Source organism: Pituophis catenifer, unplaced genomic scaffold (genome assembly GCF_029215685.1).
Source record: "Pituophis catenifer annectens isolate HBS135680 unplaced genomic scaffold, rPitCat1.0.hap2 SCAF_2, whole genome shotgun sequence".
NCBI classification, from domain to species: Eukaryota; Metazoa; Chordata; class Lepidosauria; order Squamata; family Colubridae; genus Pituophis; species Pituophis catenifer.
This window is the reverse complement of record NW_027256882.1, coordinates 72,715,977-72,742,685: the sequence shown is the minus strand read 5'-3', so window position 1 is coordinate 72,742,685 and position 26,709 is coordinate 72,715,977. Positions and strand designations below refer to the sequence as shown.

General features: G+C 37.0%; 1 protein-coding gene across 2 annotated transcripts in view; it reads left to right on the top strand.

The window, feature by feature from the left end:
* FLNB (filamin B) overlaps positions 1-26,709 on the top strand; it is an 82,056-nt gene that overhangs the window by 26,262 nt on the left and 29,085 nt on the right. For both annotated transcript variants that reach the window (XM_070936924.1, XM_070936923.1), the window contains exons 2-23: positions 572-820; positions 1,706-1,803; positions 2,732-2,879; positions 4,141-4,259; positions 5,217-5,294; positions 6,880-7,042; positions 8,093-8,290; positions 10,203-10,340; positions 11,964-12,090; positions 12,606-12,742; positions 13,597-13,790; positions 14,471-14,584; positions 15,909-16,052; positions 17,152-17,275; positions 17,523-17,683; positions 18,506-18,596; positions 18,814-18,983; positions 22,884-23,001; positions 23,277-23,539; positions 24,186-24,783; positions 25,333-25,506; positions 26,513-26,675. In XM_070936924.1, the coding sequence (XP_070793025.1) occupies positions 572-820; positions 1,706-1,803; positions 2,732-2,879; positions 4,141-4,259; positions 5,217-5,294; positions 6,880-7,042; positions 8,093-8,290; positions 10,203-10,340; positions 11,964-12,090; positions 12,606-12,742; positions 13,597-13,790; positions 14,471-14,584; positions 15,909-16,052; positions 17,152-17,275; positions 17,523-17,683; positions 18,506-18,596; positions 18,814-18,983; positions 22,884-23,001; positions 23,277-23,539; positions 24,186-24,783; positions 25,333-25,506; positions 26,513-26,675 (3,769 nt within the window). The remainder of the gene's footprint in view (positions 1-571; positions 821-1,705; positions 1,804-2,731; positions 2,880-4,140; positions 4,260-5,216; positions 5,295-6,879; positions 7,043-8,092; positions 8,291-10,202; positions 10,341-11,963; positions 12,091-12,605; positions 12,743-13,596; positions 13,791-14,470; positions 14,585-15,908; positions 16,053-17,151; positions 17,276-17,522; positions 17,684-18,505; positions 18,597-18,813; positions 18,984-22,883; positions 23,002-23,276; positions 23,540-24,185; positions 24,784-25,332; positions 25,507-26,512; positions 26,676-26,709) is intronic.

Sequence of the window (26,709 nt, the reverse complement as noted above, 5' to 3'; positions counted from 1 at the left end):
TAGATACAAACGGGCTGCCTATTACTAAAAATGGGGGATGGCATTCGCCTTCCCTAAGCGGACAAACCACTGTATTTTTTAATATGTAGCCTGTTTTCAGCAGTTCCTGAAAGCATAGTGCAGCTTCGGTGGTTCATCAGCTTGAGCCACAGTGGCGCAGTGGTTAGAGTGCAGTACTGCAGGCTACTTCTGTTGCCTGCTGGCTGCCTGCAATTTGGCAATTCAAATCTCAAGGTTGACTCAGCCTTCCATCCTTCGAAGTGGGTAAAATGAGGACCCAAATTGTTGGGGGCAATATGGTGACTCTGTAAACTGCTTAGAGAGGGCTGTAAAGTACTGTAAAGTAGTATATAAGTCTAAGTGCTATTGCTATTGAGGAAAGACAATGCTGTCTGCCATTTTTAATAATAGGAGGTTCTTTGTAAGTATGAGTTCTGATTTACAGAACTCAAGTAAGAACTCAACAAATTCAAGTTAAATACAAAATTAGGAATTCAACTTGTTCTTAACCTGAGGGCTGCCTGTATAAACGCAACACTTAATGGAATGGCAATTCTTTTTCTCTTTTCAGATAGTAAAGCTATTGTTGATGGAAATTTGAAGCTAATCCTAGGCTTAGTATGGACCCTTATCCTCCATTATTCAATCTCTATGCCAGTGTGGGAAGATGAAGGAGATGATGATGCCAAGAAACAAACGCCTAAACAGAGACTGTTGGGATGGATTCAGAACAAAATCCCGTATCTCCCAATAACAAACTTCAACCAAAATTGGCAAGATGGAAAAGCACTGGGTGCCTTGGTTGATAGCTGTGCTCCAGGTAAGCCTCCTGTGGTTTTTCTTTTTACATCGCATATAGCAATAACTCAGAGCTTTGGACATAAATAACTTTTTTGTAACCTGCACTTGCACTTAGCATTTTGTGGACTGCTAGCTGTGGGAGACGTTGGGTAGAGCTATGTAAACGGAACTGTTTTCTACAGTGTTGGTGTTTGATGTCACAATTTTTTTTTTTAAAAAAAGACAGCTTTAGGGTGTACACTACTGTTTTGATTTTTCTGTTCCAAAATAATGGGGAACCATGCTGTTAATGTTTGACAGCTGGGTTCTTTGGGGACTACCAAAAAAACCCCAAACCCTTGAGAGTTGTGTATTTATTTTATTTATTTATCTCTAATCCCCTTTTTAATTATTTTTACAAATAATTCAAGGCGGTAAGCATATTCAACATACCTTCCTTCTCCTATTTTCCCCACAAAGACAACCCTATGAAATGGGTTGGGCTGAGAGAGAGTGACTGGCCCAACCTAGCTGATTTTCATGGCTAAGGCTACAATGGAATGAGTTTTCAGAGCTTGTTTTTCAACCATGATGTAAATTGTATTCTTACTTAAGAAAACCTTTGTGCTTGATCAGAGTCATAGAAATTAGTGGCTGTACTGGTTGCCATCGACATCAGTGTTTCTTGAAAAACGCCTAACTTTGGAATCTTTAGACTTGTTATATTGTAAAAGCAATTTCCCCTTCCCCCCTTCCAAGTGGGGTGGATGGGTTTTGGGCTTCACTCTGCACTGAAAGCTTTGGCTGACAATCGCCACTTTCTAATTTAGGATATGGTTGGTGCCACTCAAGTAATTTTTTTTGGCTAAGTGTACATGCTTCTTTAATGACAGAGATTTAACTTTTCCCTAATTCCTATCTTCAGGTCTCTGCCCAGACTGGGAAAATTGGGATCCTAAGAAGCCTGTAAATAATGCTCGTGAAGCTATGCAGCAAGCAGATGATTGGTTAGGTGTCCCTCAGGTATGGAAAAGGGAGCGGCTTCAGTATATCTAAGGAGTAGCCTATAAACTAAACAGCCACATTTGATTAATGTTTAGGAACAACATTATTCACTTGTCAGAATATGGAATGTGACTAATCCAATAATGTGTTTATGCAAGTAATGTACTTCTTGTATGAAATAGAAGTGGCTACTTTGTGAAAGCTTCTTTAGAATGTATTTGAATTTGAAGGCTTCATTTTTCAATATAATAATAATAATAATAATAATAATAATAATAATAATAATAATGATTTTTTAGAAATAGTACCAATTCCATTTTAAAATTCATTTTGTCCCTGTCAAAATTTCAGATTAATTCTGCTCACAAAAGGATTCAGTTACTTCATAGCTTATCAGTGTATAGCAATCAATCTGAATGCCTACAGAGCTGCCCAGTTCTTTTTCTATTGTAAAAATAGAAACATAGAAAGAAATCTGAGAAAAATGTTTCTTAGCTGGAAATGTTTGCACTGTAATCCAACATGTTTAAATAGCACCTGAGTGAGATGGTGTTAAACTAGATTAAAGACTCTGTATGTTTTTATGTACATTTCAGATCATGCCATTGATAGTTGCTTTTTTCTGGGAGTGATGAGATATCTAAACATGTTAATATATAGACTTAACATCTATGGGAACCAGCAGAACATTCCACTGAACTTCCTCAAATAATGGGTTATTAAAAATGTATAGTAAAACTGGTAACACTTCCTCAATTTTGAATGATAGTAATAGTATCATTTTATAGGTAGATTAGAACCTTATGTACATTTTTGAAAAGGTTATTTCCCTTCATTAATGCATTTAGTTAACCATCGTTCCAAACCTAAGCAAATAGTTAAGGAGCAGGAATGTTGGCAAGGAAGATGAAGGCCCACTTAACACTGTCCTTTAATGGTTTTTTAGGTCATCGCTCCTGAAGAAATCATACATCCTGATGTGGACGAACACTCTGTAATGACTTATTTGTCACAGTTCCCCAAAGCAAAGCTGAAACCAGGTGCTCCCTTGAAACCTAAACTTAATCCAAAGAAGGCAAGAGCATATGGCAGAGGTAAGGTGCTACGTAATCTGGTTTTGGCCCCTGGACTGGCGTTAATGTATTGTGGTTTGGTTTTTTTTGGAGCCCTGTTTTGTTTTGTTTGAATTTGTCTGTCTGGTTTTAAGTTTCATATGTTTTTATAGATTTTTATTTGTTTGTTACACGGTGCAGACACTATTGGAATTGGCAGCTATAATAAATTTAAAATAATAAATAGGCAACACTTGGTATATTTATAACTCTGATGAAAGAGCTAGTTGATTTTTACTACGTAGCCAAACATCTATATTTCATGTGTTCATTTGGTGCACTGCTAACATTCAGAAATGTGGAAATTGTCCAAAAGGCACTCCTACTTTCATATGAATTCCCCAATCCTGTCAGAACCAGTTCAGCGAGACTATTATTTTTGTATCTATAATGTTTCTTTACACAACATTCTTGAGCAGATTATTGTCTATGTCCCTAGATTTAAGATTATTGTCTAAGTCCCTAGACTTTGTATTCCATCACTGTCAGGTAGATATAACTAGCTTGAAAAAGTAGATGAAAACATGGAGAGAGCTAAGTCATAGATATTATTTGAAGCAAGATCACATCACCGAAGGAATTTTTTTTTTAAAGTTACCCACATACACAGTTCTGTATGTGTGTATCTTAAAAAGACATGTATAGGTTTGTTTATTGTATATTATAAACTCTTTGGAGGAACATTTGAATTTTCTAAACAATGGAAAGAATAGTGGACATAGGTCTCCCTGGAGAAAAACAAGATTTTTTGAGGGTAGAATAATCCAAGACAATGGAAACATGCCTGTGTTTTAAGGAACAAAGCTATCACAATCTGTGGATGTAAGGAGCATGCCCACTTCAAATTATATGGAGGCAGTTTTCAGCAGCTATTCTTGTGCTAATTACACTCTAATTTTTGTATTTTATGGACACCAAAGGGTATGTAGAAGACTGTATAAATACTTGTTTTTAGAAATCTCATAGATATGTGAGGGAGAAGAAAACATTAAAAGAATGGGAATTACTGGTTCAGGAGTATTGGAGCATTGCAAAGCTAAATTTATGGGATTGCTGGCCACTATTTTCAATAGTTCAATTGAGTGCTGGCCACTCAAGCAAACTTAAATGACATCCATAAAGTTGTCTGCCTGTGGTGATTAGTGATGATAATTTAATTCAGTGTTAATTGTGAGAGCATATCAAGATTTAGTAAATGAATATCTTTACATATAAGCATGGTTTTTTTCAAATGTGTTTACAGGAATTGAACCTCATGGAAATATGGTCAGACAACCTGCCAATTTCACCGTTGATACTATCAGTGCTGGTCAAGGTGAAGTAATGGTTTTCATAGAAGATCCAGAAGGAAACAGAGAAGAGGTGTGCTTATTGAGGGATCTTGGGTAGAATGAACAATTGCTTCAGATTATTTTCTTGTAATTGGAAAATGATGAACTTGCATGAGTGTATTTATTTAAAATGAGTTTCATGGGACCATAGTTTGACTAAAAGAGTGCGTGCATAAGAACTGGGATTCACTCCTTGATATCTGCAGTTCAGGTACTAAGCTATTTATTTATTCAGTTTTTATGTCAATTGTCTGAATTTTTAGAACAGCTACACAGTTAGAATACAGTATATCAAAAACAGAGGAAGGTGCAAAAATGAATGTGAAAATTAACTATTAAAATAATGGAAAAAGAGATGTGTTTGGCTGTTCTAAAGGCAGGGAAACTGGAGGCCAAATAGATCTCCCAAATATTTTAATATCTAGACATGTTCATAATGGAAAATATTTTTTTCAGACAGGTCCTAAACCATTTAGGGTTTATAATAGGAGAGCTTACACCCTTTGTTGCTAGGCAAAATCATATCTATTTCAATACACTTTTGATGTATAGATTGGTCTGATTGCTAAGGTGAATTTGTGTTACATAGTCTTTACTGATGGATTTCTTTGACATAGGTTTGACTTGCATTTTTGATTATCCTTCTGTTACTTTTATTAGCTTCTCTGAGTGGCATTTTCAATGGAAATTTAGACTAGAGTATGAATCCAGTAAATAAATTTTGCCTTGTCTGTTGCGTTACAAAACAGTATTAGAAACTTCTCTAACTAGAAAATTAAGAGTGGCTTTTTCATGTCATCTTCTATAATGATGCTCTAATGGAGGCCTCTGTTTCATTGGAAGAATTTCTGCTTGTTTGGATGAAAGACATACAGTGAAGTAAACATTTCTTGTGGAGGAGCATTTTCCAAAGGTGCTATTTTAAGCTTAGATACCAGGAAATAATTGCAATTCTTAGTGAAAATATTGAACTAATGTTCCATTTTAGGCCAAAGTGACACCTGACAATGACAAGAACAAGACATTTGCTGTTCAGTACTTGCCGAAAGTTACAGGTCTTCACAAGGTAAGGCAATTTGAAGACTTTGTATGTAGGGAGGAAAACTAGAACTGAGAAATATTTTTTGCAAATGTATGGTGGTTGCAGCAATAGTTATGTTTCACAACAACTCCTCCTTCTGGAATATACATTTGCTACCCCAGCATCTTGATAGTTTGGTCTACCAATTATGAAGCATCTCATGGAAGCAAAACCAAAAACTTTTATCTTATATTTCTGGGGCTTCGTGAAGTTTGGCCCAAACAAATTGTGAAGGTTTTGATTTGTTTAGAGTCCCCTCAACCGCTATTATTTAAACTATTAAATGTCTTTTCAGCCATGTCTCTAAGTAATTCTCAACTTACAATTGTAATTGAACATGGAATTATGGTTGTAAGTCATGTGGGTTGTTAAGTGGGTCACCAGGTGACCAAGACTGATTTTATGCCCCTTTTTTGGAGCAGTCATTAAGTGAATTATCGCAGTAGTTAAGCGAATCCCTTGGTTGTTAAGTGAATCCAGTATTAACGGTGGGTATTTTTTGATGTAAACTGGAAGGAAATGCAAAAAATATGATACATGACAATACAGTCATGTAACCATATTAATTTTGATATAGATTTTACTCAGGGATTTTCAGTGCTTCAGATCCATACCCAAAAATTTGCTTTAGAGGTTATATGGGTGCAAACTGCATCTCTTAATTCATCTTTGAAGAAGTTATGTCCCAAGAAAATACACATTTGAGTTAAGGAGACTCTAGCACAGGGGTGTCAAACTCGATTTCATTGAGGGCTGCATCAGGCTTGTGTTTGACCTCAGGGGGCCGGGGTGGATGTGGCCAGAGTTGGTGTGGCCTGCTTGATGTCACTCATGTCAGGGGCACCTGTGGCAGCCCAAGTGCTCTGCCAGTGAAAACAGGCTCCCGAGCTCCGTTTCTGGTTACGAAGGCCTCCTGCAATCCTCTGCCAGTGAAAACGGAGCTCAGGAGGGCAGCCTTCCTGAGCTCCGTTTTCGCTGGCAGAGGTTTGCAGGAGGCCATCACAGCCAGAAATGGAGCTTGGGAGCCTGTTTTCGCTGGCAGAGGCACCATGGGCCAGTCCCTCACAGTTTCCAGGATGCCCCTGCAGGCCAGATCTAAGCACCCTGTGGGCCTTGGGTTTGATACCCCTGCTCTAGCAGCATCCCTGTGCTCATTTCAAAGCACCATGCTGATGCTTCCTTAACTCTATTTTCCTCTCAATGGTGACTTTTTCTACTGACAATAATCACCCTCCAGAGGCATCGTTTTCATTACCTTTCTAAAATACAGGACAATGGGCACCAGGCAAACCTTGGGGATGGGGATGGAGTCTTTTCTAAGAAAAGGCTCCTCAACACAGAAACACTGTCTACATCCCCTTGAATGGCAGGGACTTTAAACATGTCTTTTTAAGATAAGCAATTTGGATGAGCTGGTTATGGAAAGAGATGGCTTTGGAGATACTTCAATGCTATGTGACCATAGCAACTTTCATTGGCCAGGAGATGGTCCATCACATTTTCCATCAATTGCCAAATGCATTGCAGTAGTCTATTATATCTAATGTGAACATTCTTTTTTTTTTTTTAGGTTACAGTTCTGTTTGCTGGCCAGCATATTTCAAAGAGTCCATTTGAAGTGGATGTTGATAAAGCCCAGGGAGATGCCAGTAAAGTAACAGCCAAAGGTCCAGGCTTGGAAACAACAGGAAATATAGCTAATAAGCCTACTTATTTTGACATCTACACAGCAGGTGAGGTGGACTAAACAAATTTGTAGGAATATTTTAAAATTGTGTATAATGACATATTGTAATAAGCTGTAGCAAACTGAAATGGCTTGATATCTGAACCCTTCATTTGCACATTTGAAGATGAAGCAATTAAGATTTTTGTAGAAATTAAAATTTTGTTTAACAATAAGATAAGGTTAATAAGACTATTCATTGTTTCTTTAATATAGTAACATTGAAAACTATAGTTTGGGAGAACATATGAACAGGCCTTTAGAGGTCATGGATTCTGCAGTCTACTTTAGATTAAACCTTTGTGTTCAGAAATCTTTCCTCAGATGAAAGATTTTCCAATTTCAGCAAAAAAAGTTCACAAAAGTTTTCCAGTCTTTTATTAAAGTTTTTATTGTTTTATCCTTGACTGGCCAGGTCAATCTGACCATTTCTATTAATTCTGCCATATTTACAATTTATTTGTAGTAAGCGTTTTGAATTGGTGTTCTTTTTGAATTGCATCGTTGACTTGGCTAATGTTTCTCCACAGTCTGCTAGATGATGAAGTAACTAGGTGTGGCGTTTTGTTGCTGATGAACTTTGCATGGAAACTTAATTTGTAGTTATCTTTCCTTTGCTAAAGATACCAAAGATTTCCCAATCAGGATGCATGTCTTAGGCCATGTTGCAGAAGAAACATTTGCTGCTTTTGACCTAAATGATTTTAGAAATACCTAGTTGGAAAAATAGTTTTTTTTTTAAATTCTAGCTTTTTTTTGGTCTCAGATATTAGGGTTGTAGAAAGCATCTTTCAACTCTGCCAAATTTATTTTTATTTTCAGATTTTATGGCTTCAGTCAAATACATTATGTTGAATATTTGCAATAAATCGGATGCCCCTGAAGGCGAAATTGCATCATATTAAAATCCTATTAATCCTGTATAACTTTCATCTTCCTTACTAATTGATTTTTTAATATTATGATGCATTTCCCTTGTCTCCCCTATATAATTGGCCTCTAGCTATATGGTTAATTATGGAAGCTACATTTTGAGCTTATCTTTTCTGTCTTCTAGGTGCTGGTGTTGGTGATATAGGCGTAGAGGTTGAAGATCCTCAAGGAACGAACATTGCTGAGGTTATGGTAGAAGACAAAGGAAATCAAGTTCACCGCTGTGTTTATAAGCCTCTTCAAGCTGGTCCTCACACTGTAAAAGTAGTATTTGCTGGAGAGCATGTTCCAAAGAGTCCTTGGGGTATTCTTGTTGGTGAAGGTATGTTTTAGAGATGGATGAAATATTATATGCATATTCATATTGGCATTTAAATGAATACAGATTTTTTTTTTAAAAAAAATTACAAATGCAAGCTAATTTTTTAAAAATTATCAACCTTCTGGCTTGGTGAAGAGTGATTAAATTATTCCTTGAAAACTCTTTACTAACTAAATATAATTGATCTGCCATTCTAAATGGTCCTGTTTTTCTTTCTGGCACTTCTCCAGTAGAGTACCTTCTTGCTATATTTCTTAAACCCGCTATATTTTCTTTATTTTTTTATCATAACTCTTTTTTTCCCTTCTGAAATGATACTGGCTTTCTATTCCATCCTTGCCTACTCCTGTGCTTTCAGACCTCTGCTTACTTCTCCTGAGCCACTCTCAATTTGTGGGAAGTTGGACTTCACTGCTATTGACTTCCTAGTTGAGCAAGCTCTTGTCGGTAAGATGTGTTCAGGGTGACCATGTATGTGTTGCCTTTTTTATCCCTGGAAATCTATTCTGTAAATTTGCAATTTAAAGAAATGCTTCAGAATGTTGCAAGCAATTTCTCAGATTAGGGAGATTCTTGCAAGCAGTCTTCAAGAGGTTGGACTGCCTTACTGCAAATAGCTAACTTGGTTGTAGGAGACTTGAAAATAGAAAATTATCAATTGGATTTAAGCTTTAGCTTGCTGTTCATATCTTTATTCTGCTACAGTGAGCAAACAGGCAAAGAACAGCTAATGCATATAGAAAAAAACGTTTAGGAAAAGTGAGATGCTATACATGCATGGTCAGAGTAGTTGCTGTGGAGTATATGCGAATACCCTCAAAGAAAAAGTGGCTGATTGCAGAAAGATATGTACTGAATTAGGCTATTGCAAGATGCCTGGGGTATGTTTAGAAAAGCTGCAATATCACGATTAGATAAATGATGATAGGTAGGTTCTTAACTTAAGCCAGGGAGAAGCAATATAGTGTCTGCCAAATACTTTGTCTCTTGAATTTTTTTAATTCTTTAAATAAAAACAATAAGAACAAATAAATGGAAAATTAGCATATTCTTCAAGCAGCGAGTCAGCTTTTAGCTATGACATTTTAAGGCATTCTTGCAAAAATAAAAGCAGCTAATAGCTGCAGCAAAGTTCTATGTTTAGAATTGTGCACACTTAGGAAAAAGTAATTTGGAGTATCAGAGGATATCTTGATATGATTAACTATGCACCCCTCAACAATTTACTAGACAGGCCTTCCCCATGGGACTGCTTTGTTAGAACCTCCATCATATGTCCTCAACATTTTAAATGTTTCCTCTGCCACAAAATGCCCCTGGCTTGATCTTTTCTAAACTGCCTTCTATCCCCCCTAAAGTTTCTGTCTATTAATTATTCCAATATATCTAGTAATATTTGAAAACCACTTGCATGTTTCTTTCCCGCTATATTAGAATTTCCTGTTCCAAGCACATCTCTGTGGTGGGCTTGCCTGGATTATTTGGTTAATTTCTATGGAACTCTTCTATTATATTGTACTTTCTGTCTCCTATTCTTCCTTTCCTCTTTCAAAACACTTGAAACTGATTCTGAAAATTTGCTTAAGCTAGAAAGCTTCATGCTTTTAAAATTGGAACTTTAGAAATGGGAGCATTTGATTGCCTTTTACTGTTTCAAATACATAGCTGTTTTATTGCAACCATTGACAAAAGGCTTATTAATATTCAGTATATTTGTATGTGTACAAAGTAAAGACTTTAACCAAGAACAGGCTTCTTAAGACTACAAAATGGTATTCAGGTTTTGCATTTCATGTAATGTCTTATCCATCTTAAAGGAAGCCAAGAGAAGCTGTTCCAGCCTGGCTTGGTTAAATTAAATATCTTTAGGAATCAAAGACTGCATTCATGTCTGTCTGCAATTTGCTTGTAGCCTGCAATCCAAATGCCTGCCGTGCCAGTGGTAGGGGCCTCCAACCCAAAGGAGTTAGGATCAGAGAAACTGCAGACTTCAAGGTTGATACTAAAGCCGCAGGGAGTGGAGATATCCATGTGGCAATAAAAGGACCAAGTAAGTGTTGAACTTTTCTTTCTTTTTTTTGCATTGCTTTGCACCGTGATATGAGTCTTTTGCAAATAACTCCAATCAGCCCCTGATTCTGCTATCTGGATGTTGACTTTGCTTCTCAAGAGAACTCTAGAAGTGAAATAGAGCTCCACTTTTCACTGAGATATTTATTTAATATGTGGATAGAAGCAGGAAAACACAAATTTGACTTAAAATAACATATTATTTACATGTTCATATAGAATTAACTTGAACTACATAACCCGCTATGTAAGCTTTGTAATCTTTGATATGGAATCATATATTTGATGAGGCTCTTGGCCAAAATGCCTATGCAGGAAAATCCTTATTCGATGACAAGACTAAACTTGTAGGAAAACGTAACTTGAAAAAAACCAAAATACTAGTAACACTGATATGCAAAATGGACAGAATACTTTCAGCCAAAGTTCAATTCTCCAGCTTATAGGAGAGAAGCTACTTTCTATCTCCAACTTGAGATTCCCTCCCTCTCTCTCTCTCTCTCTCTCTCTCTCTCTCTCTCTCTCTCTCTCTCTCTCTCTCTGTGTGTGTGTGTGTGTGTGTGTGTGTGTGTATAGACCAAATCACACTACATGAATCAACTTTTGGTGGAATTACTCAACCTTTTTGAAAGAGATACCGGTATCTTATGGAAAAGTTGATAACCTACAAGGTTAATTTCAGATAGGAACATTAACAGAAGAGATTTGCATAACAAGCCTGCCTTGCTATATTTGGCCAACCTTTTTAACTAGTCTTGAAATAGTTTACATATGTCGAATGCAACTGGTGTGATCATATCAGGTTTTCAAAGCAGTCATTTTTTTCCTATATGTCTATAGACTGATGACAAAAATAACTCAGAACATTACACTTTACATATTCCCTGGAGTGGAAAACCACAAACAAATTAGGGTCTTTTAATTGAGACATCATGATTTTTTTTATTCTTCAATTTAACAAAACTACGTCAGTGTGGAAATCGCAATGAACTGAAAGATCATCTATGTGGCAGTCAGCTCTTAAATTTTGGGAACATAGCCTGGTTTGAAAGGGATTTCTGGCCTCCAAATTAAACAAATGGAGTTCAATTTCATACAAATCAGTATGGATTTTGGGGAGCCTTTGATAAAATGAGTTGTAATATTTACACAATACTGCTTGAGCATTGGCTAAAAAATGTTGCCAACTGTGCAATAGTGAAGACAATAGGCTTGTATCAACAAACTTTAGAATATTTAGACTCTCAAGAAAACTAAATCAAGTAGGCATTCCCCAAATATTTGTGGTCATGAGGTCTGACAAATCTTAAGCTTTCCTTGTTTTCACATATGACATGCATAATGTTGCAGACTAAGGAATAACATAGGGAAATGAATTAAGCATGGTAACGTAACACTTTTACTCATCACATTCTTCTGGAAATGTTTATGCTGTCTTTATTACATGACATGGGGTAGTTTCTCCCCTTTGCAACACTTTTTGGATGAGAAGAAAAAATGACTTCATTTTTGGCAATTGATCTTGAAACATACAATTACCTATATCTAGAGAATATAGGCTGGAGTTATTAAAGACTAATGCTAAATTAATGATATTTTTCAGAAGGCTTGGAAGAACTTGTAAAACAAAAGGAATTCATGGATGGAATATATGCATTTGAATACTACCCAGTAAACCCAGGGAAATACATTGTCACAATTTCTTGGGGAGGTCACAACATCCCAAAAAGGTGAGTTGAAACATTTCATATGTTGTAATTGAAAGTGATTCCATAGTAAATTATTTTGAAATCACGCGAGTTGGAAGTACATTGACTTGGTAACAGTTTCAGTTTTAGTTCTCAGCTTTACTGTGGGACAAAGGAATATCCTGTCTTTCCAGTCTAACCTAAATTTAGTAATAGGTACTAAGAAACAAGTAAAAAAAGACAAGACTTTGGAGCAGGAAGACATTTAGCACATCAAATTCCCAATTTAATTTTGTGTTCTCCCTTTTCTTGAAAATACTAATGAGTGTCCACATGGTTTTCTTTGATGTTTCATCTTAACTCTCCTGTGAGGTGACTTAGGTATGGAATTAGATTTTTGCTTTAAATTGTTTGGTAAGCTTTTTGGTTGTTTCTGAAACTTCATAGCTCCAATATGTTACTGACTGTTCTCTCTCAATAAACAGATGTGAATTAAATATATGTGTGCCCATGGTTGTTGCCTCTTCATTTTTCCTAATTTGACTTTCTTCTCCTAGCCCATTTGAAGTGCAAGTCGGTTCTGAACCTGGTCCTCAGAAAGTAAGAGCTTGGGGGCCAGGCCTTCATGAAGGAGTTGTTGGTAAATCAGCAGACTTCATTGTAGAATCCATTGGTCCGGAAGTTGGATCCCTAGGTAATAACCTGGCTCATTACACTGCTTTCTTCCAAAACAGATGTTACATGATAGATGGTGTCTAATTATTTCAATAGTAAGAATTTCCTGTTGTTGAACTAATGGGTTGAATCTTATCTTCTAACTATATTTAAATGGAATTGGCTTTGCACAGTACTTTTGATGTCAATTATAGGTCTATACCCTACTCTCATCTGAAAGAGATTAGCAGTAAATAATGACCAATCATTTTTTTCTTCAGGGTTATCAAGATAATAACATGATTAGCCTTGCCTTGAAACAGAGTCTAGTATTATAAAAGTACGGTAGGAAAGAACATCCTAACAAAAATCTTAGGAGATGTTAATGCTTAGATCTGTGGATTACAGGTATGGAACTACACTGCAGTGCATGGATTAAATGAATTCACATTAAACTATGGCTTGTTGACTCAGCCAAAGTGTCTGGGATCTGACAAAATGCAAAACAATAAATGATGGCTTATAAACTACAATGTTCTGTTCAGACATCACACAAAACCTAAGCTAAGCAAACTGTTATCACTAGGTACAATCTGTTATCCCAGCTATTGAGGTCTTGTAGACATTAGCTGAAACAAAAACTTTGAGAGATTGCTGTTGTAGATGGGGAAATAGGTTTTGAACAGATATAATCAAGCTCACATATTTGGTTAGACCGGGTTTATATATTATTCTAAAATATGGCATTTTCTTAGCTATGATTAATGAATTGTATGAGCCTAACCAGCTATTGCTTATTCAGCAGTCTCTTGTTAATGACATTGCAGCTTCATACCCAGCCTTAAAAATCCTAAATTTGAGTGCCTCTAACAACTGCTAAAATCTTTTTTTCAGGCTTTGCTATTGAAGGCCCATCGCAAGCAAAAATTGAATGTGATGATCAGAATGATGGCTCATGTGATGTGAAATATTGGCCTAAAGAGCCTGGTGAATATGCTGTTCACATTATGTGTGATGATGAAGACATCAAAGATAGCCCTTACATGGCTTACATCCATCCAGCATCTTTAGATTTCAACCCTGACAAGGCAAGGATACAAAGAGATGATGATGATTCTGCCCTTTTTATATATCATTCAAGGCAGCGAATATTATTTACCTAATAAACCTGCCTCCTGTGAGTTGGGCTGGGCTGAGAGTGAGTGACACACCCAAAGTCACACAGCCAGAACTCAGTTTTTCTTTTGAAAAAGTTTAAAAATTGTAAGAATTTGGTAGCTTTGGGGATTGGAGGTATTCCATCAGATTAGGCCGGAGGCCTGAGTAGTTTACTAATCACTGTATTGTTAAATTCAGGATTGGGTCTTTTAAATAAGGACAATCTATGTTACATGCTAAATGAAGAATCATCTCATAATATTTCTTTTTTTAAAAAATTCTTTGTTTCTGCCTCTCCTTGGCCAGTATGTGAATAATAGGTACCAGCCTCTGTTCCAGGTTAACTTTAGAAATGTAATCCTTGAGAAACTTATTTGATGGAAGAATGTATAAATAGAAATGCATGTTGCGTATGCTTCATTTGCATTGTAAGTTGCTCCCTTGAGCATTTAATAAAAGCATATTTATTTTTAATACTTAAGTCAATCAGGCAAGCTTTAAGACTGGATGTGAAGAGCAAACTTGGGACAATGCAGTGTTAGTAGTATAAAGGACTATAAAGGCATCCTGGCCTATTCTCTCACCTTATATCTTGCTAATCTTTTTCTAGGTAAAAGCTTATGGCCAAGGGCTTGAAAAAACTGGCTGCATTGTGAACAACCCTGCAGACTTTGTAGTTGATACAAAGGAAGCTGGGAATGCTCCTCTGAAGATATATGCACAAGTAAGGCCAAAGATCCAAGCAGCATTCACTCCTAATCCATGTAGTGTTATCCATTTAGTCATCTTGAATTATAAACACAAATTCTTGGCAATATTCATAAGTTTCTTAAATGTAATGGGGCTGTAATGTTTAAAGAGTACATCATAAGGGCCTACCCCATCTCTATATTTGAAAATACTTGATTTGGCACACATCTTTATTACAATGATGTGAGTTTTCTGTCCCTCACTGAGAACCAATTTGCCCCTCAATCAAGGTAATCTAAACCACTTGCTAAGTACTGTCAGTGGTGGTGCTGACGCCACTGAGGCAGCGATCAGCGGCAATCCCTGATGCCTGGAACAGGCTGAAAATGGGATGCGCAGAGGCAGAAAATGGGATGCGCAGAGATGGCGATGGGCAACGGCGGTCCCCGCAGCCTGAAACAGCTGATTGGCGGTATTCGGGGAGCCTGATCCAATCCAGCCGCCAATCAGCTGCTCGTGTTAAATCAGGCTGTGCTGAAGCTGAGCAGGCTTTTTGCTGCAAGGAGGCAAATTGCTAGGAGGCAGAGGCCGAAAGGTGGGGGCTGGTGAGTGGGCGGGGCTTTGGCAATATTCGCTCTATAAGATGCACAGACATTTCCACCCAATTTTTTTTTAGGGGGGAGCGCATCTTATAGACTGAAAAATACGGTAACTAGAATTCATTGATTAAAAGTAGGCTGACTGATAATTTTTATTTGATGGTCTAATGAAGAGGAAGCATGAAGAACTTGCTATATTGAGGATAGAGTGAGTTACAGCAATTCTTCATGATTTTGCTTCATTATTGAAGGTGGAGGAGATAAGTGAACTCTTCCACCACCTGCTTTTTCAGCACATAAGTGTTTGGCATGCAATCTACATCTTATTTCTAAATGGAAAGAAAATAATAGACTGGAAATAAAGTTCAATATGCTACCTTCTTCTGCCTTTCAATTTAGAAATACTTTCAGGATAGGTAATAACAATTGAACGTGAAGTAGTGAGCATAATGAAAATAGAAGTCAAGATCCTTTCCATAAGCTCTGGAGAACTGATCCCAGTGCTTCACTTTCCTGGAGTCATTTCCACAGGGCAGTTGGTGGTATTTGATCATAGTGGGGAAGAGATAATCCAGCTGCAGCAGAACGAGCACAAATATATGGAGAACAGAAGTTCCATAAAAGGAAGGCCTAAGTTTACTGATTAAGTTAAACTGTGTATCTGCCACCCTTTACATGACTATATGTACAACTAATGTTAAAACTGAGTTCATTTTTAGCAGCTTTAATGGAACGCAAGTTGGCTTTTCCCTTTTTTAGGATGCTGATGGAAATCCTATTGATATTCAAACAAGGAGCAAGCCTGATGGCATCTATGCCTGTTCTTACATTCCAACAAAACCTATCAAGCATACCATTGCTGTTACTTGGGGAGGAGCAAATGTCCCTAACAGTCCTTGCAGAGTAAGTAGCAAAGTGCTTAAATATCTCTAGCTGCTTGTTTTCCAATTGCAATGTGCTTCCTGATACCTTTTGCAAGATTAGATTCTTACTTGAAAGCAAAAGCTGAATCCTATTCCTTTAAAGTCATTTTTATTCATCACATTTTTAAAAAAAGGTGAAAAGAAAAAAAAATGATGCCAAGATAGTAAGAGGACAAAGTAACTAGAGTTGTACAGTACAACCATAAAATTACATTATTTTTAACAATAAAGAAAAAGATTTTAGAGATCTTTTTGAATCTCTGAACTGAGTGTCTAGGTCCACTATTTTGTCATTTAAAAACATCATTTAAAAAAATGCTAAAATATAATTTATTTATTTTATTTATTTTTTATTTTATTTTATTTTTATACCGCCCTTCTCCTGCAGGACTCAGGGCGATGTACAGCCGAGATAAAACATAGCATATAAAATTTAAAAACAGTTTAAAAAACAATTAAATAATTTTGGCCCAAAATTTAAAACAACCCAATTAAATCCGAATTCAATTAAAACTGATAATAATATATATTATTATAAATATATAATAAATATTCACCTTCTAATTTTTCCTTTGTTGTACTCTGATACTCAATATTTATAAACATTTAGCATTTTTATGTATTTCTGAATAAATCTTAGTTTTACTCCTATTCTAAAATGAGATTAGGAATACGCAGATTAGAAGTGGGAAAATTGGATTAAGATGAAGAAACTGTTTTTGGACCAGTGTTCTTTTAATTTCTCTTTGGGCCCACATGGGCACCTCAGAGGTTTCCAGTTGGTCACTTTGAAAACTAAATAATAACTAACTAGGCCCTAGTCTCTCCTGTGTGACTGACATGTTGGATTGGAGCCAGAAAGATCTAGGGTCCACCCTCAGTCCATTCCCAGAGGATTGTTGGAAAAGAAGATGCATGTCCGCTTTGAGTTCTTGGAGAACAGATTCAACAAATACATAAAACCACATGTTGAATGTCAGTAGAAGAAACTTAAAAGGATTGTCTGACTAATGTTGAATATTCTAAAGTGCTTAATCTGTATTTATTAAGTTCACATTTTGAAAATATATGCCACCTAGGTCCAGATAGGACAAGGCAGTCATCCTCAGAAGGTGAAAGTTACCGGACCAGGGGTGGCAAGAAATGGTCTGAAAGCTAACGAACCTACTCATTTCACTGTGGACTGTACAGAAGCAGGCGAAGGTAAAAACAGATTGGTATAGCAAATTGCTGAGTAGTGACCCCCTCCCACCCTTCTCAGTAATCCTGTTAGAAAATTAAGCTGAAATGCTGTTAAAAAAGAATGCTTGCTTCCCACAATGTTGCTTTTAGGTGGATGTGCTCTCTCATTCTAGTGGCTGATAGAAACAGTGTATTTTAAGGAAGAAATATTTAAGCAGCAAAGGGGGACAATTGTCAATACAATTTCTAGTGAATTGTTTCTTTCCAGGTGATGTGAGTGTGGGCATCAAGTGTGATGCTCATGTAATAAACGAAGAAGAGCAAGATATAGATTTTGGCATCATTCACAATGCTAATGATACATTTACCGTGAAATACAACCCGCCTGCAGCTGGGCGCTATACTGTTAAAGTGCTGTTTGCTGGAGAGGTATGTAATTATCTGATAAGGCTTTTGATGCCAACCCTTATTTCTAGTCCCTAAAATATCACAGATGTTTGGTTTCTAATACTGGGTATAAGACTAAAACCATCTGGATAGGGAAAGTTGGGTTAGTGGTTGTATTGTATTGTAATCATACCATGAATGAGGGCAAATATACATGTCCAAGGATAATGTTTCAGGATCCAATCTGAGTTGGTCATCAGGATCAGAGATTTAGTCCTAAAAACTTTCGGACTTGTGCTGGAGCTCATCTTTAGGGAACTTTACTCTCTCCAAAATGTGTGCCCACAATCTGGAGAGAGAGATGTTCCTCGAGGATGGCCTCCAGCACAAGTCCAAAAGCTTGCAAGACACTGGTTCTAGATTGGGTCCCATCAGTTGTTGAAGTATCTGTATATGGTAGTAAGTGATATATTTAATATGTATTTAATTCTCCTACTTTAGTTGCAGCATATAGAATAGCTTACAACACTGAAAATATACACAAATATGTTATGTCTTAATAAAAACATGTACTTGGGGCAGATTGACAGAAGTAATCTAATAAAAATTGGCCTTAGTTCTAATGTATACAACTACAGTGACTTTTATTTAATTTAATTGATATAATAAACTTGGATGGCCTTAAGATTAAATAGGACAAAGATTGCTGTCTAAGCTTCTAGAAAAAATGCTGTAGTAGAAGATTAGTTTATTTTGATCTCCTGGATATTCAGAAATGGGCTACAAACAAATATTTTCATTTTTGGACATTTTGTTGAAAAGCTATTACATCTAATGACAAGTTTTTTGTTTGTTTGTCTTAAGGAAATTCCTACAAGTCCTTTCAGAGTGAAAGTGGAACCATCACATGATGCAAGCAAGGTGAAAACTGAAGGGCCTGGATTAGGTAAAACAGGTAAGATTTCTGCTTGATTATTAGGCAACTATTTAATTGGCTATTTGTTGGTTGCAGTCATAGTAAAAAACAACTATTCCTTGTCAAGGCCCGTAAATGCATGTTAAATAAGTAAATCTGGAGTATGAAAAATTAAATTTGATATTTGTAAGATTCTATCCAAAAAGGGTTTGTAGAACATGTCTAGGTAATGAATTTCAATCCTTTATCTATCTAGGTGTGGAAAATGGAAAGCCCACGCACTTCACTGTGTTCACAAAAGGTGCTGGGAAAGCCCCTCTGGATGTCCAGTTCAATGGACCAATGGAAGGAGATGCTGTCAAAGATTTGGACTTCATTGACAACTATGATTATTCCCACACTGTAAAATACACTCCTGTACAGCAGGTAAATTCTCCCACGAAAGGATAGAAATGTGGTGTACAGTTCTTTAAGTCTAGAAATCGGAGGCAGTTATCATTGCAAATAAAATGTGTCAGTGTTCTGCAATAATTCCAGATCTTGTTTTGTACACAGCAAGTCTCTAACACATATGTATTTTTATTAAACAATGCTCTGAAAGCTGTTTAATACATTTTAAACTCTGAATCCAGCTAAATGTTGTTTATAGGCATTTAAGTCATAGTTTCCGATTAGCATGTGTTTCTAACAGTGTGCAATGTTGCTGTTGGCTCTGGGACATCATCAATCAAGCAGCAAAGCAAAACTGAAGATTACTGTTCACCCTGAACTGGAATCCACACATATTGGTGTAATTCTTCTGCTTGTTAGATGAGCAGTCATTTAGTTCTGTGTTGAGGGACAGTAAGGGTGATTATTGGCAGAGACAGTTTTCAAAGTAAACTTAGATATTTTTCATATTGGTATGATCTCTAGGCTATCTTGCTGATCCCAACAACTTTTAGATGCCTCTACTTTGGAGTAACTAAATTCAGTGATGTCTGTGTTTTGGTTGGATCTTTCTAGCATCATTGATGCCAACTTTATCTTAGGCGTGCTGGTGTTGTAAGTGGAAATGGTTTTTAACTTCTGAACAGTGTTTCTTTGTATAAACTCTGGCAACTTGCATGTCTGCAAGTGTAGCTTATATTTGAAGAACTGTCTTCAAAATATGGTTGACTCTTGTCAAATGGCTTTTGGAAGCTGTTAACATTTCTTGGTTTGGTTACTGTTTGGAAAGTCAAGCCTTTTTCAAAGCCAGTTAATCCATGATACACGCCAATAAACCAGTGGTGGAATTCAAACTTTTTTACTACCAGTTCTGTGGGCGTGGCTTGGTGGGCGTGGTGTGGCTTGGCATGACAAGGGAAGGATATTGCAAAATCTCCATTCCCACCCCACTCCAGGGGAAGGATCAGTGGTGAAATCTAAAATTTGTTACTACTGGTTCTGTGGGCGTGGCTTGTGGGGGGGTAATGTGACGGTGGGTGTGGCCAATTTTTTTTTTTTTTACTTTTAAAACCATTTTTTCTACAACCTCTTAGAGGTTGTAAAAAAATGCTTTCAAAAGGCTCTGACGATCCCAGCTGAGTTGCTTGATCTGCAGAGGCTTTTTTTCTTTTAAATGCCTCTGATGATCAGGCAACTCAGCTTGGATCGTCAGAGGCATTTAAAAGAAAAAAAGCCTCTGCAGATCAAGCAACTCAGCTGGGATCGTCAGAGCCTTTTGAAAGCATTTTTTCTGCAACCTCTGAAGAGGTTGTAGAAAAAATGCTTTTAAAAGCCTTAGATGATCCCAGCTGAGCCGCGCGATCATCAGAGGCTTTTTCTTTACTTTTAAAAGCATTTTTTCGGCCGAAGAGGTTGTAGAAAAAATGCTTTTAAAAGTAAAAAAAAAAAGCCTCTGATGATTGTGCGGCTCAGCTGGGCATGGAGGGGGGGCAGGGATTTTTGCTACCGGTTCTCTGAACCACCCGCCTCCATCGCTACCGGATCGGGTGATCCAGTCCGAACTAGGAACATTTCACCCCTGGGAAGGATACTGCAAAATCCCCATTTCCTCTCTACTCCTGGGGGAAGGATATTGCAAAATCTCCATTCCCACCCCACTCTAGGGCCAGCCAGAGGTGGTATTTGCTGGTTCTCTGAACTACTCAAAATTTCCCCTACCAGTTCTCCAGAACCTGTCAGAACCTGCTGAATAGCACCCCTGCAATAGACTTATGGTGATATCTAATAATGTAAAAGATTAAAGAAGATTTAATAATGGAATTCTATCATAATTCTATTATGAATTGAAAACTAAACAGTAACTAGTGACAGTTTTGAATAATGCTGCCTTATTTAAATGGTTCACAATATACATTTCTGTATTTCTGGAAAGTGCTCTGAATGGAAATGGGGAAAAAACAGGTTTAAAGGGTGAGGTTGGAAAGCAAAATAGTCCTTGCTCTGTCAGATTTGTAAATATTGCAATGAGAAATGCTACTTATTAAACATTAAGCTATGTCTAACTCTGTGAAAATATAATTTTAATTCCCAAGGAATTAATTACCAGAACTGTCTTATGATACACAACTTGGTTATAAGGAGTTCTCTTATTATTTATTTATTTATTTTATTTTATTAAACTTATATACCGCCCTTCTCCCCAGGGGGACTCAGGGCGGTGGACAGCCAGAAAATAAAACACATATAGTACAAAAGTTAAGAAAAAACTGAAATAGATTAAATCAGCGGCATTACCAATTTAAAATCCCAAATCTACAAAATCAAAAAAATTCCCAATTTAAAACCCCCAAACCAATAAAATTAAAAGATTAAAAATCCCCATTAAAACCATTTAAGCTAGGCCGGCTTGTTGGAATAAATAAGTCTTCAGGGCCTTAGGGAAAGTGCGGAGGTCCGGGATCAGTCATATTTCAGGAGGTAGCTCATTCCACAGGGTGGGTGCCCCCACAGAGAAAGCTCTCCCCCTGGGGGCCGCCAGCCAACATTGCTTGGCCGACGGCACCCTGAGGAGGCCCTCTCTGTGTGAGCATATTGGCTGGTGGGAGGTTATCGGTAGCAGCAGGCGGTCTCACAAGTATCCTGGCCCTATGCCATGGAGCGCTTTAAAGGTGAGAACCAACACCTTGAAGCGCAGCCGGAAGACCAGTGGGAGCCAGTGCAGCTCGTGCAGGAGAGGTGTTACATGGGAGTGCCTTGTTGCTCCCATAATCACCCGCGCGGCTGCATTCTGGACCAGTTGTAGCCTCCAGATGCACCTCAAGAGGAGCCCCATGTAGAGAGCGTTACAGTAGTCCAGGCGAGATGTGACGAGGGCATGGGTGACTGTGCATAAGGAGTCCCAATCCAGAAAAGGCGCAACTGGCGTATCAGGCGGACCTGATAGAAGGCCCCCCTGGCCACGGCCGTCATATGCCCTTCCAAAGACAGCTGTGAGTCCAGGAGGACACCCAAATTGTGAGCCCCCTCTGTGGGGGTCAGTAACTCACCCCCAATAGCCAGCGATAATGCTGTTCTGGCCCTTGCCCAAGTAACTTTGTGGAAAAAAATGTCAACCTATCTATTCTATATCAGCTTCTACTAATTTAGTGGCATATTAATGAATGTATTAATATTCCACAAAATAGAGAAGAGGGAGGTTCTGGATGTATTAATCTTGCCCATTTTAAGCCACTAAATGGCAGTTTCTAGGCAGTCATCACTTCTTCCTTCTAAGCACTTAATTGATCTGCTAAACAGAAACAACAGTGCAATTGTTCTTCTGTCTTTGAGGGTGGTTATAGAAGCTATTGAAACTTCAGAACAGTATATAAAGTGACAGTCAGGATGAATGTGAACCCAAAAAAGGAGATGGTAACCAAATTATATGCAGGGCAGAAACAACAAACTTGACCTGTTCAGATGTGCAGATATAATAATCGTATCATCTTAAATAGATAATATCACTGAAGATATTATCTAGTTTTGTAACGAAACGTCTGCAAGCAAACAACCAAGCTCAAAGAGCACCAAGGACTCCATATTATAGTCTGTCATATCTTAGAAATTGGAGTCTTACACAAATAGCTGAATGCAAAATTGGTTTTATTGTACAAATGATAACAATTCCAAACAGCATCTTTTACAGTTTTAAAAGTTTTTAATATCATTGTATTTCTCAGTATTTGAGATTTATTATTCTTAAATATGTGTTTGTATATACTATGAAAGATTCTTCTCTAGAAATCTGGAAGTGAGCATCTACCGGCATGATTTCTGGAAAAGTTCATCTTCAGATGTTAATTTGTTACAATGTTTGCTGGTATGAAATGACTTAAAAAATATATCTGACCTCTCCAGGGTAACATGGATATTCAGGTGAATTATGGTGGTGATCCTATTCCTGGAAGTCCTTTCAAGGTAGATGTTGCTGCGCCACTTGACTTGAGCAAAGTTAAAATCAGTGGCTTAGAAAACAGTAAGTAACTCAGCTAGTGTACACTTTCTACTAGAATACAAATGAAAAACTTAACTGCAGAACTCACTGTTCTAAAATGAAGGATAAGATGCTGTAGACCTTGTGTGTGTGAATTGGGCAGCCATATAAACTTGTTAAAAAAATAAAAAAATAAAAATGCTTTGATGTAGCATTACTTCCTTTATGCATATATGTCTATTTCTCATACCGTTGATGGATTTTCCATGTATCTGGTGGAAAGAGGCCCATTTTCAATCTTTTCTTTATTTTCTAAGGAGTCGAAATAGGGAAAGACCAAGAATTTATCATTGACATGAAAGGAGCTGGTGGACAAGGTAAACTTGATGTGGCCATATTTGCCCCAACCCAGAAAAGTGTACCATGCTTAGTAGAACCTGTCACTGGAAAACAGTATTGCAGGGTAAAGTATATTCCAAAAGAAGAAGGATTTCATGCCATTGATGTCAATTATGATGGGAATCCGGTTCTGGGAAGCCCTTTTACTATAGAAGCCACCTTACCACCAGATCCTTCTAAGGTAAGAATCCTTAGAATTAATGGGTAGACAATTCATTGATATCATTTTCAAGTGTGCTCTTTAGCTATAATGTACAGCAATGATCTAATCTCTGCTGGACAACTCATATTTTGTTACTAATGAAGTTCTGTGCGCAAAGCACAAACTTGGTCATGTTTACATAGCTGATGAATTTCTTGCCAAAAACATCCCAGTTGGTCAAAATTAGCTTGAGGTTTCTTTTGAAATTTTTCTAGCATAACTGTAACAACTTAGAAACTGGTACAACAGTTGGATCTGCAATGATTGCATATTTATCTCATCTGGGCATATGTTATTATGATCTAAGCCTTCAAGTCTTATAACTTTCTTGATTTGAAGGCCTGCTAAATAAATGAGAAAATGAAAATGTCTGTCTGTCTATGTCGGTGTATGGATTGGTTTGAAAACTAATTGTGAGTTTATCAGAATGATAAAGTATAGCAGTATTCTGATTAGGTTAGATAGTATGGAAAAGTGTCACTGTCCTTTAAAAATAAATCTGGCATTTGAGTTTGGTATTGCAGTGTGCTTCTAAACAACAATAGAGCCTTCAGAACTAGATTTAAAATTCTAGAAATGATAAACAATTTAGTAGGTATTCAGCATCTCTTGCTAATGTTTCTAGGTGAGAGCTTATGGGCCAGGCCTCCAGGAAGGACTTGTTGGAAAACCTGCAGAATTCACAATAGACACTAAAGGGGCTGGAACTGGTGGTCTAGGCTTGACAGTTGAAGGACCATGTGAAGCCAAAATAGAGTGCTCAGATAATGGAGATGGAACATGTTCAGTCTCCTACTTACCAACAAAACCGGGTGAATACCTGGTGAACATTCTTTTTGAGGAAGTCCATATTCCTGGTTCCCCTTTCAAAGCTGACATTGAAATGCCGTTTGATATTTCAAAAGTAATTGCCACAGGCCCTGGACTTCAACACGGCAAAGTGGGTGAAGCTGGATTGCTTAATGTGGATTGTTCAAAAGCTGGACCTGGAAAACTGGACATGGAAGTTGTATCTGATTCTGGTTCTAAAGCTGATGTTGGGGTTAAAGATAATGAAGATGGAACTTATACAGTTACATATGTACCCTCTAATGCTGGTATGCACACACTCAAGATGAAATATGGTGGAGAATTAGTGCCAAATTTTCCTGCACGTGTCAAAGTTGACCCTGCCATAGACACAAGCAAAGTTCAAGTGTTTGGACCAGGAATTGAAGGGAAAGGTAGGTTTGTATATTTTTTTTAGATTAATAGGAACGCTACAAATAAATCCTAACTATTATAGTTGTGCCTGTCACAGAACATAATCTTTGCACTTTTCACAATAAAAAATTAATTTCCTCATTTTTATAATGAAACTACAGTAGAACCTCTGGTCACGAACTCTTCTGACCATGACCAAATCGGGTTCTGACCAAAAAATTCACAATTTTTTTTCCCACGGGCAATTTCCTCTTTTGCACCATTTTTTTTGTAAGTGCCACATTTCCAAAATTAAGTTCAGGTCACGACCAAATTGGTTTGCGGCCAAAGTTATGGAATGAATTATGGTCATAACCAGAGGGTCTACTGTACTAGTAAATAATAGAGTTAGGAAAGCAAGATGAAAGTGACTAGTGCTAGACAGATTATGATTGCTTTATACAATTTAGTACTCTTCAGCTTTCTTTCTGTCCTTGAGCACTTAAACCAATGTCTGTACAAAAACATCCATAAATATATGTGGGCCTATAGTATGATTTCAGTCAAATGACACAATAATTACTCTTCAGATGTTTTCCGTGAGGCAACAACAGATTTTACTGTCGATGCTAGCCCTTTGACCAAAACTGGTGGAGACCACATCAAAGCCCAAATTGCAAATCCCTCTGGAGCTTCAACAGATTGTCTTATCAAAGACAATGCTGATGGCACATATGCAGTAGAATTTACTCCATTTGAAAGAGGTGAGTACTACATGCTATTATTCTGGAGGAAAGCAGTGGGAAATAGATTGTGTTGCCATCTGAAGACCTGTTGAAATTTTTAATTAGCTGCAGTGAATGGAAGAAAATATGCTTTCTTCTCTTTCTCCATTGCACACATACTAGTGGGGCTTTTCCATCAGGAAAAAACTATTGCATCATTTTGTGTGATTGGATTAATTTTAAATTGATCTCAGCACTGAAGTCATAGAGATGGAATCTCAGCAACCTCTGGTCCCATGATTTTGGATTCTTTTTGGCTTGTGTGTCTTGATAGGATCTGTAGAGATATAGCTTGTTTCTCATCCTGTCTGATTAAATTGGCCAGGATTGGACTGGCTTCATAAATTAAGAAAGATGAGCAATGTCTTGTTGATGTATTGCCTTATTGCTTAAAGACTGCAGTAATAAGAGGTTGACTGAGAAAAGTCAGGGAGACATGTACAATTCTTAGGCAAGTCTTAATTGTTAATGATAGTGTAATGTTGAATTATAAGAGTTTTGAAACTTGATTGTTTATCTGATAATTTTGTTTGGGAATGGAGAGTTGTAAAAAGAATTATATTGGAGCATTAGAAAAGTGTTATTTTCTACATGTCAAAAAATAGCTCTGGAAAATGTGTGATCTAGCTGATTTGGAAAAAGCAATATTTTCTATCAATCACAGAGTGCAAGCAATGTGTCTTGTTGTGACAGAAATTCTTACAGTATCATCTTGTACTGTTCATATTATCGTAATTAATCATTGGTAAATTAGTGACTTGATAAATATAAAATAGAAGATAGATATTCTTTTTTTCTTTGTTTTTACTTTTTATATTTTTAAAGTTTATCTTTTTAACATTAAAGATTGTTACAAAAATTAAGATATTAAATAAAGTAGAAATATGGGTATGAATCAAATACATGTTTATTTAATAAATATATGATAGATTGCTACATTAATCTTCTCAGAGTCTGTGTATAAAGGTACACTTTCTACTTACAGGTCCTCATGCAGTTGAAGTAACTTATGATGATGTTCCTGTTCCAAACAGTCCATTCCAAGTGGATGTCACAGAAGGATGTCATCCTTCACGTGTTGTGGCCCAAGGAACTGGGTTACAAGAAGCCTTTACAAATAAACCAAACCCATTTACTGTTGTTACTCGGTACGTTTTATGAATATATAAGATTTTAACACAG